Source organism: Nomascus leucogenys, chromosome X, assembly GCF_006542625.1.
Source record: "Nomascus leucogenys isolate Asia chromosome X, Asia_NLE_v1, whole genome shotgun sequence".
NCBI lineage: Eukaryota > Metazoa > Chordata > Mammalia > Primates > Hylobatidae > Nomascus > Nomascus leucogenys.
In genome coordinates this window covers 134,829,409-134,840,733 of record NC_044406.1, presented here as the reverse complement: position 1 = coordinate 134,840,733, position 11,325 = coordinate 134,829,409, and the positions used below count along the sequence as shown (strand labels likewise).

Below are 11,325 nucleotides of genomic sequence, written 5' to 3'. Positions count from 1 at the left end.
GTCTTCATGGTCTCCATCCTTTTTCTTTCTTTGCAGTCGAGTACCCCGCTCTGACATCTTTGGCTTGCATGATAGAGACTTCAGCCTAACACGCCTCCCTGGAAAAGTGCCCAGGAGGTTCTCGAGCAGGTGCTGGGTTTTAGGAAGCCCCTCAGACATCCTGCCTCTGCTCATTAAAAATTATCTGGAGCTGGCTGGGCGTGGTGGCTCATACCTGTAACCCCAGCACTTTGGGAGGCCGAGGCAGGTGGATCACAAGCTCAGGAGATGGAGACCGTCCTGGCTAACACAGAGAAACCCCGTCTGTACTAAAAATACAAAAAATTAGCTGGGCGTGGTGGCGGGAGCCTGTAGTCGCAGCTACTCGGGAGGCTGAGGCAGGAGAATGGCATGAACCCGGGAGGCGGAGCTTGCAGCAAGCCGAGATCGCACCACTGCACTCCAGCCTGGGTGACAGAGCAAGACTCCGTCTCAAAAAAAAAAAATTACCTGGAGTTGCTCGCTGAGTGCCAATTGTGCTGCTAGCATTGCCGGCCGAGGGTTCACAATGACACTGTGTTGCTGGCCATTCCTTGTCATGGTGGTGCCTTTATATAACAGGATCTTCACTTTACATACAGATGAGATCACGTCTGGCTTTGTCATTGGGTTAAAAAGTGCCCTTGATAGTTGTGGCGGTGACACATACTACCAAGGAGTCCTACAGGTTTGCAGTTTAGAGGGTGCTCATTAGCATCTGGTGGACAGGATTTACGTTTGGCTTTTATGTCTGTACTGGATCTGGTGGGGTTTTTTACTTCCTTCCTTGATTCCCCACTATGCCCCCACTTTTTCTTTCTTGTTTTCCTTTCGTTTCCTTTCCTTTTTTCTTTCTCTTTCTCTCTCTCTTTCCTTCCTCTCTTCCTTCCTTCCTTCCTTCCTTCCTTCCTTCCTTCCTTCCTTCCGTCTCTCTCTCTCTCTCTCTCCCTTTCCCTCCCTTCCTTCCTTCTCCTTCTTTCTTTTGGAGCCAAAAGTTAATTTAAAAGATGTCATGTCATGTTTTAACTTAGGAAGCAGCGTTTTTTGGTCACTTGGGGTGTTCATCTTAGAACACATGCTATCATCGACGAACCTCTTTGAATGATGAGAGGAAATAGATTCAAGTTCTTACCATAGACACAACTGGGCACAGACATCAAAAGAGCTCTGAAATCAGGGCGTGCAGAGAGCCCCAACACCCACACACCAGAACCCAGAGGTATCCCTGCCTGTGATTTTTAATTTGACAGTAGGTGGCAGAGTCCTGGGAGACGTGGGAAGAGGCCATAAGAGAATGCAGACATGGGAATGGATGAATCCAGAGTCCAGCCATGGTCTGCAGGTGGATCTCCCTGTCTCGGCCTGCTCACTTACAAATGGGTGCTCATTTACAAATCGGTGTGAATCACATTTCATCATTTGTGAGCTCCTTAGTTTCCAAGAAGTACAATTTTCTCATGTGTTTCTTGGACTTTATACATATGCCTCCAGAGTTTGAATCATGCAAAGATGCTGCCACTTAAAAACCTCTTTCCTACAAACTTATACCCCTCTGAGCCTGGTTTTCCTGTGAATCTCAGCCGGGCACGGTGGCTCACGCCTGTCATCCCAGCACTTTGGGAGACTGAGGCAGGTGAATCATGAGGTCAGGAGTTCAAGACCAGCCTGGCCAAGATGGTGAAATCCTGTCTCTACTAAAAATACAAAAATTAGCCGGGCACGTTTGCAGGCACCTGTAATCCCAGCTACTCGGGAGGCTGAGGCAGGAGAATCACTTGAACTCAGGGGGTAGAGATTGCAGTGAGTCGAGATGACGCCACTGCACTCCAGGCTGGGGGACAGAGTGAGGCTCCATCTCCAAAAAAAAAAAAAAAAAAAATACTGTTAGAAGAATGGAAAAAACGATATAGATGGAGAGAAAATATTAGTAATCTGATGTCTGATAAAGAACTCATATGCTGAATAAACACCAAACTTTTAACATTCAACCTTTGAAAACAAAGAATCCAACTAAAGATGTAAATGATTTGAAGACATTCACCAATGAAGACACGCAGAAATACACATACATTCACCAATGAAGATACACACATGAAAAGATGATCACCATAATTATTCACTAATAATGCAAATGTCAACAGCACTAAGATTCCTCTACCCACCTAGTACAATGGATAGAATTCAAATACCTGAGAATATCAAATTCTGGAGAGGATGTGGAATTCTCATTCATAGCTGGTAGACAAGAAAAATGTTTCATTCACTCTAGAAGGCCTTTTGGGCCTTTCTTATGTAGTAAAACATAGACTTACCTTTAGATCCATCAGTCGTACTCCTAGGTTTTACCTAAGTGAATTGGAAACTTTGGTTCTCACATGGAAGATCGTGTACACGAATGTATATAGTAGTTTATTCATAATCACCAACCAAGATGTCCTTGAAGAGGTGAATGGATAAAACCAATGGTACTTCCACAAACTGAAAGTGTATTCAAAGTTCAATCCATCCTCAAATATTCCAGGACAGGAAATTTTGGAGGCCAGTTCAGCCAAGTGGCAAGGGAAAATGAATCACCATCTTATCTCAACTCTTCCAATGCATCCAAAATGGGCAATTGTTTAACTCATTCTCCCAGGCTCGCTCTCCTAGATTCATAAACGAATGAAGGCACCCGAGCACTCATGAAAAGAATTTGTGAGGCAAGTGTTCATACATATCACAGCAAATGTCATAAACAGATAATCACACATCCAACACAACAGTGGATTAAACGAACAAGCCGCCTGTATGCATGGAATAAAAATACGATTAAATGTTAGAAAAAAATTCAATTCTAATTCCCTGCATACAAGATAGACTAGAAAAAAACATTCAGTCATGGCAATGGGTACAGGCAAAGGCTCTGAAATGAATTCTATGTAAGTACAAATTAACAATGTTTAGCAAACTAACATTAAAAGGAACTTCCATTTCCTCAAATCGGCAGCAAGCATACATAAATGTGAAATGTCAGAAGCTCTGCCATTCACGGCAGTGACAAGTCGTTGACCTATGCTGTCACCACTACCACCTACATCTGCAGTGAATATGAAAATGAAAAAGAGACAGAGCTATGGATGTCAAAATATAAATGAGATATGAAGACTGCTAAGAAATAGTATTTGTTAACTATATGATTATCTACATAGAAAATTCAAAGGAATAGACACATTGAATATTCAAATGAATAAAAGACTTCAGAAAACATCATATAGAAGGTCATTACAGCAAAATCATGAGCCTTGCCACACAAAAGCAACTTAGTGCATAAAATAGAAAATAGAAAATATACCATTCACAGCAGCATTAAAATCCAAAATGGAAGTAAGAAGAGCCTAACAAGACCTTCATGGAAGCAACTGTGCAAAGTTGCTGATAGACTCAGGAAATAATCTCAAGTAAATGGATCTGTATACCATATTCCTTGATGGGGAACAGAATATGGCAAAGATGTAAATGCTACTTAAATTAAATACAGAGTGAGTGCCTTAACTGTCATTGCCAAAGTGACAACCAAGCTCAGGTTGCTGTGCTCTGCTCCCCAGATCAACCCCGGAAAAATATAGAAGGGAAAAGATTAAAAAAAAAAAAACATCAAAACAGAGAAAGCCCTGGGGATGACTGAAGACTGTGCTAAACTAGTACTTGTGTTTTGGGTCCAGGGAGCAGCAGGGAAATCAAGCAGGTCTGTACCCTGCATAGATGGCAGATTACAGGATGGATAGGAGAAAGTGTTTAACATTCCACCCCACATCGTTGCTCAATCTGAGGCAGCGCCACAGAATCTGATGCCAGTAGCCCTGGGGTAATATCACGACACCAGGAAATTTGAGGTGATTGAGACACTATGGCTCCAGAGTTCTGCTAACAACCACCTGAAACAAACTTAGTAGGAGAAGACCAGCCTTCCAAAAAATTATTATTTTAATGGAATATAAAGAATGAACTAGGAATAGAATAGTAAGTATGTGTGAAGGCCACATACTATGAGTAGATATTAATAAAATATGTGTGCATATATATAGTATAAAGTCTACAAATACAAACGAATATGTATCTAAAGATATATACATGTAAGTATATATAATTATACATATATGATATAAAGATATATATGCATGTATATATACATATAAGCATAAATGTACATAATGTCTAAAACAGGTATGTATATAAACGTAGATATAAACAAAATGTACATATACTATATCTAATGTACACATACAATGTAAAATTTATTACCATATGAATGAGGATTAAAATATGAAAATCACTAATCTGGACTCTGCTGTGTTCGATACCTTCAAAACACATGGCTTCTCCAAATCTCTTGCTGCTGCTCAGCCTCTTCCGTGTAAAAAATAAATCTTTTAGGACAAAAGGTTTGCAAAGTCTAGCTCTGGCTGGGGAGGAGCCCCCATGGGAAGGTGTGCATCTTCTCTCAGAGGTCCTACAATCACAGGTGCTGCAGCGCCCCAGGGAGCATCTAGCCTTGGACCCGCAGCCATTCTCTGCAACGCGTGCAGCTGGACAAATGCTCAAAGGTGACATAAACGGATCATCTCCCACCCATCACTTCCTCGAAGAGCCAGGAGCCAGGAGGAGAACCCTCCTGAGTAGAGACTGAAGGTCCACCCTCCCCACATAGAGGGGCCACAGAATCCAGCTCAGCCCTTCCTGTCAGCCCTGGAAGACCCTGGCAATGTTGTCACCCCGACCACACCCTTCCCCTCACTGCCACCTCATGCGACTGGGAGTCAGAGACTTGGTCCGAAAGGAGCACACTCAATCGGCAGAAAATGGGGATCCAGGCCCAGGTATCAAGGTCAGGACCCCCTGAGGGATGACTGAGGGCCCCTATCCCCATCCCCACCCTTACTCCACCAGAACCCGGTTCAGCCCCTACTGTCAACCCAGGGAAGCCCCAGGCTTAGAGGCCGGATGTGACGTCACTGACGTGCGCACTGGGGGTCAGAGAGAAGGGAGAGGCCTCCTTCTGAGGGGCGGCTTCATACCGGTGGAGGGAAGCGGGCCCAGGCTCTGTGAGGAGTCAAGGTGAGGTGCTGAGGGAAGACTGAGAATGCCCCCGCCCCAGATAGAGGACCCGAAAGAACCAAGTGCCTTCTCTGCTCCCAGCCCTGGACCAGCCGGGGGCTGATCTGGGGCTGACTTGTGAGGCTGGGCCGACCTCCTCCCTCCGCCGCTCAAGCTGCTGGGCACTCTGGAGTGAGAGCTTGGTGTGACCAGGGCAGGGCTGGTTAGGAGAGGGCAGGGCCCAGGCTCTGCCGGGCATCAAGGTCAGGACCCTGAGGGAGGGCTGCCCCCCCGCCTCCACACCGAACCATGACCTACAGCCCCAGGTTCCCCAGCCCCATCCTCAGCCCCACTCTACACCCCACCCCACCCCACCCCACCCTAAAGTCCACCCCACCCCCAACTCTCCCGCGGCAGAATCTGGTTCCACCTCTGTTGTCAACCCAGGGAAGCCCCAGGTGCCCGGATGTAAGGCCAGTGAGTTGCACGCTGGGTGTCAGAGGGTAGCGGGGGTCTCGCTGTGAGGGGTGGGTCGATATCAGCCGAGGGAAGCGGGCCCAGGCTCTGTGAGGAGGCAAGGTGAGACCCTGAGAGAGGACTCAAGAACACCCACCCCAGATAGAGGACCCCAAATAATACAGCGCGGCCCCTGTGCCAGCCCTGGACAACCTGACCTGGCGGAGTCGGGCTTATCAGGCTGGGCCCAGGCTCTGACTGGCATCAAGTTCAGAACCCTGAGGGAGGGCTGAACGCCTCCACACCCCTAACCCAGCCACCACCACCATGACCTACAGTCTCAGGTTCCCCACCTCCATCCTCACCCCCCCACTCCACCCCACCCCCAAGTCTTCCGTGGCAGAATCCGGTTCCGCCCCTGCTGTCAACCCAGGGAAGCTCCGGGTTCCCGGATGTAAGGCCTCTGACTTGCGCACTGGGGGTCAGAGAGTAGCAAGGGCTTGGTTCTGAGTGGTGGCTGAAGATCGGCAGAGGGAAGCGGGCCCAGGCTCTGTGGGGAGGCAAGGTGAGACGCTGAGGGAGGACTGAGGACGCCCCCACCCCAGATAGAGGGCCCCAAATAATCCAGCACCACCCCTGCTGCCAGCCCTGGACCACCCGGGGGCGGACTTCTCGGGCTGGGCCACCCTTCGCCACCCCACCGCTTAAGCCCCAGGGGACTCTGGGTCAGAGCTTGGTGTGACCAGGGCAGGAGTGGTTGGGAGAGGGCAGGGGCCAGGCTCTGCCAGGCATCAGGGCCAGGACCCTGAGGGAGGGCTGAGGCCCCACAGAGGGAGTCACTGCCCCTGCAGTCAACCCTGGGAAGTTCCGGGCATGGCGGTCAGGAAAGCGGATCCTGATATCTGCATCGGGGGCTGACGGAGGGAAGGGGCTTGGTATCGTTAGCATGGCCGCGGGAGAATAGAGGGAGGGCCCAGGTCCTGCTGGGAGACAAGGAAGGCCTGAGGGGACCCAGTACCCCAGGACAAGGGGCCCACCCGGCCGCTATCTGAGACCGAGGCCCCTCCTCATTCAGCCTCGGGAATCCGACAGATAGAGACTCAGGTCCACAGAGGGGTGGGGCCCAGCCCTCTAGGAGACCAGGGAAGGAACAAGACGGAGGACAGAGGGGACCCTGGAGTCCAGCTCAGTGGGGATCTTGGCCTGGGTGATCCCGGGCACGGGGGCCACATGTGGTGCATTGTGGCTGGTGGGATCGGGTGTCAATGGGGACAGGGCTGTGGTACGAGGAGTGGGGCCTCAGGTGAGCAGAAGGAGGAGTCCCAGAGGCCTGAGGAAGGATTCACCAGACCTCTCATCCCAGACCTAGGAAACCTGCCCCTGCTGTCAGTCTTGGGAGGCCCCAGGCAGGACTGTGAGGAAGGGAAGTGCCCTGTCCACCCCCAACACACACTTTCTCAAAGAGGGTCTAAGGGAGAAATTGGCCTTGGTCTGCAAGACTCATCTCTGGTTCAGCAAAATGGAAGGGGCCAGATTCTGTGAGAAGCAAATATGAATACCTAGAAGACACCGAGACCGACGAGGCCCCCTGAAACCTGCTCTTTTGGTCAGCCTTGGGTATCTCATGCATGAGTGACCATGAGGTGCCCCCTCACTTCTGCCTCCCAGGTCTCGGGGAGGTGGGGGCCTTGGTCCGAGGGGTTTCCTCAGCTCAGCAGAGGGAGCCACACCTGGTCAGCACAGGGTGGAATCCAGGGTCGTCCAGGAGTGACGGGGAGGAAGTTTGGTGAGGACTGAAGGTAAGAAGGTACCTCCACGCTCTCAGAAAAGAAAGGACCTCACAGACACTGGTGTCACCTGTTCTCAGCCCCAGGTGGCCCCAGGCAGGAATGGCATGAGGCATGGTCTCATTTCTCCCATCGTGACTGGGGGTGAGAGGTCTCAGGGAGGTGAGTACCTTGATCCCAGGGGGCACTGAAAGATTCAACAGAGGGCTCCACACCTGGTCAGTAGAAGGAGGACTCCCAGGATCAGCAGGACCCGAGGTTTGCCCCGTTCATGAGGAATGGAGGTACCCCCAACCCAGAAAGAAGCCACCCCACAGAGTCTAGGTGAACTCTGTTCTTAGATGTGGGGGCCGGGGGGGCTGATCAGGGATGGTGCTAAGTGGCTCACATGTGCCACGGCAGGAAGTTGAGGAGCCCTCAGGGGGATGAGGCGTTGGTGTCAAGTGAGATGTCTGCTCATCTCAAGGGTTTGAGGGTCGAGTAAGTAGAAGCCCCAGCAGAAGTAAAGATGAATAACCCACAGGAGGACTTTGGAACACCCACCTCATACCTGAAGGATTCAGCTGGTGGGGTCAGCCGTGGACACCCCACGCAGGGGTGACAGATGTGGGGCCTCCTCACCTCTGTTTCTGGATCTCAGGGAGGTGAGGACTTTGTTCTCAGAGGGTGTGTGGACAAAACAGGGAGGCACTGTGTTCAACAGACACAGTGGTCCCAGGATTGGAGAGCAGTCCAGGTGAGGAACCTAAGGGAGGATTGAGGGTACCTCCAGGCCAGAGAAACTCTCAGATCAAGAGAGTTTGCCCTGCCCCTACTGTCACCCCAGAGAACCCGGGCAGGACTGTCTGCTGAGGTCCCTCCTTTATCCTGGGATCACTGGTGTCAGGGAGGGCTGGCCTTGGTCTGAGGGGGCTGCACTCAAGTCAGCAGAGGGAGGGTCCCAGGCCCTGCCAGGAGTCCAGGTGCAGACTGAGGGGACCCCACTCACCAAACACAGAGGACCTAGCCCCACCCTGCCCCTTCTGTCAGCTGAGGGAAGCCGCTGGGTGGATGGACTCCCCTCACTTCCTCTTCAGGTGTCTCCTGGAGATAGGGCCTCAGGTCAACAGGGGGAGGGTTCCAGACCCTGCAGGCATCAAGATGAGGACCGGGCAGTATCCTCACCCTAGGACACATGGACCCCATTGAATTTGGACATCTCTTACTGTACTTCCGAGGAAACCCTGGGCAGGTGTGGGCAGATGTTGGTTGGGGCATGTCCTTCTGTTCCATATCAGGGATGTGAGCTCTTGATCTGAGAGATTCTCAGGCAAGTAGAGGAGTGGAGTCCAGTCCCTGCCAGGAGAAAGGTGAGGGCCCTGATTGAGCGCAGAGGGGACCATCTGCCCCAAAAGTGTGTAGAACTCAAGAGTGTCCTGCCCGCCCTCTTGACAGCACTGAGGGACCAGGGCTCTACCTGCAGTCTGCAGCCTAAGGGCCCCTCGATTCCTCTTCCGGGAGCTCCAGGAAGCAGTCAGGCCTTGGTCTGAGACAGTGTCCTCAGGTCACAGAGCAGAGGAGGCCCAGGCAGTGTCAGCAGTGAAGGTGAAGTGTTCACCCTGAATGTGCACCAAGGGCCCCACCTGCCCCAGCACACATGGGACCCAATAGCACCTGGCCCCATTCACCCTACTGTCACTCATAGAGCCTTGATCTCTGCAGGCTAGCTGCACGCTGAGTAGCCCTCTCACTTCCTCCTTCAGGTTCTCAGGGGACAGGCTGACCAGGAGGACAGGAGCCCCAAGAGGCCCCAGAGCAGCACTGAAGAAGACCTGTAAGTCAGCCTTTGTTAGAACCTCCAAAGTTCGGTTCTCAGCTGAAGTCTCTCACACACTCCTTCTCTCCCCAGGCCTGTGGGTTCTCCATCACCCAGCTCCTGCCCACGCTCCTGACTGCTGCCTTGACCAGAGTCATCATGTCTCTTGAGCAGAGGAGTCGCCCTGCAAGCCTGATGAAGACCTTGAAGCCCAAGGAGAGGACTTGGGCCTGATGGGTGCACAGGATCCCACAGGCGAGGAGCAGGAGGCTACCTCCTCCTCTGACAAGGAGGAGGAGGAGATGTCTGCTGTTGGGTCATCAAGTCCTCCCCAGAGTCCTCAGGGAGGCGCTTCCTCCTCCACTTCCGTCTACTACGCTTTATGGAGCCAATTCGATGAGGGCTCCAGCAGTCAAGAAGAGGAAGGGCCAAGCACCTCGGTCGACCCAGCTCACCTGGATTTCATGTTCCAAGAAACACTGAAATTGAAGGTGGCTGAGTTGGTTCGTTTCCTGCTCCACAAATATCGAGTCAAGGAGCCGGTCACAAAGGCAGAAATGCTGGAGAGAGTCATCAAAAATTACAAGCACTACTTTCCTGTGATCTTCGGCAAAGCCTCCGAGTTCATGCAGCTGATCTTTGGCACTGATGTGAAGGAGGTGGACCCCGCTGGCCACTCCTACATCGTTGTCACTGCTCTTGGCCTCTCGTGTGATAGCATGCTGGGTGATGGTCATAGCATGCCCAAGGCCGCCCTCCTGATCATTATCCTGGGTGTGATCTTAACCGAAGACAACTGCGCCCCTGAAGAGGTTATCTGGGAAGCGTTGAGTGTGATGGGGGTGTATGTTGGGACGGAGCACATTTTCTATGGGGAGCCCAGGAAGCTGCTCACCCAAGATTGGGTGCAGGAAAACTACCTGGAGTACCGGCAGGTGCCCGGCAGTGATCCTGCGCACTACGAGTTCCTGTGGGGTTCAAAGGCCCATGCTGAAACCAGCTATGAGAAGATCATAAATTATTTGGTCATGGTCAACGCAAGAGAGCCCATTTGCTACCCATCCCTTTATGAAGAGGCTTTGGGAGAGGAGCAAGAGGGAGTCTGAGCACCAGCTGCAGCCAGGGCCGATGTTTGTGGGGTCAGGGCCCCATCCAGCAGCTACCCTGCCCCATGTGACATGAGGCCCATTCTTCACTGTGTTTGAAGAGAGCAATCAGCGTTCTCAGTGGCAATGGGTGGAAGTGAGCATACTGTATGTCATCTCTGGGTTCCTTGTTTATTGGGTGATTTGGAGATTTATCCTTGCTCCCTTTTGGAATTGTTCAAATGTTCTTTTAATGGTCAGTTTAATGAACTTCACCATCGAAGTTAATGAATGACAGTAGTCACACATATTGCTGTTTATGTTATTTAGGAGTAAGATTCTTGCTTTTGATTCACATGGGGAAATCCCTGTTATTTTGTGAATTGGGACAAGATAACATAGCAGAGGAATTCATAATTTTTTTGAAACTTGAACTTAGCAGCAAAATAGAGCTCATAAAGAAATAATGAAATGAAAATGTAGTTAATTCTTGCCTTATACCTCTTTCTCTCCCCTGTAAAATTAAAATATATACATGTATACCTGGATTTGCTTGGCTTCTTTGAGAATGTAAGAGAAATAAAAATTGAAAGAATAATTTTTCCTGTTCACTGGCTCATTTTTTCTTCAAACACTCACTGAGCACCTGTTATTCGGTACACCCTGGGTTAGTAGTAGAGATGCTAGCTAAGCCAGACCCACCCCTTTACCACAGGGTGGTAAGTCTAGGAGCTACAATCCTAAAATTAAGGTGGTGCCATGTCCTCTAAGAACTAGAGGAAAATAAAACATGGGTGAGGGTTTGGGGCTCTAGATGACAGCGTCGAGTGTATATGCCCTGAGCCAGGGCCTTTTGGGCTTTGGGAAGCTGCAGTTCCTTCTGGGGGAGGTAATTCTATTGAAGCTGGGTGGTGCCAGAGCCAGATTCTTAGGGGATGAGAGAAAGGCCTGGAATGGACAACTGCTCAGCAGTTCCTTTTGGATAATGGATGAACAGAGAAGAGTCTCCACCTGGGGCAGGAATAGAAGGAAATTGTCCCGCGCTCCTGTCTCGGTGCGGTTGAGCACAGTGCAGGGCCTGGGTGATGGATACCTGTCATCTGCAAGGGTT

The 11,325-nt window shown here is 50.7% G+C and overlaps 1 protein-coding gene across 1 annotated transcript; it reads left to right on the top strand.

Annotated features, from left to right (window-relative positions):
• The first annotated feature begins 8,831 nt into the window (after positions 1 to 8,831).
• On the top strand, positions 8,832 to 10,812 carry LOC100589722 (melanoma-associated antigen 9). Its single transcript, XM_003282268.2, has 3 exons — positions 8,832 to 8,918; positions 9,077 to 9,147; positions 9,223 to 10,812. The coding sequence occupies exon 3, from the start codon at positions 9,363 to 9,365 to the stop codon at positions 10,233 to 10,235; it is 873 nt and encodes a 290-aa protein (XP_003282316.2). The 5' UTR covers positions 8,832 to 8,918; positions 9,077 to 9,147; positions 9,223 to 9,362; the 3' UTR covers positions 10,236 to 10,812.
• The last annotated feature ends 513 nt before the right edge of the window (positions 10,813 to 11,325 follow it).

Excerpts from the sequence above, each read along its gene's own strand:
- LOC100589722 (XM_003282268.2), top strand. The coding sequence starts at position 9,363 with ATGGGTGCACAGGATCCCACAGGCGAGGAGCAGGAGGCTACCTCCTCC.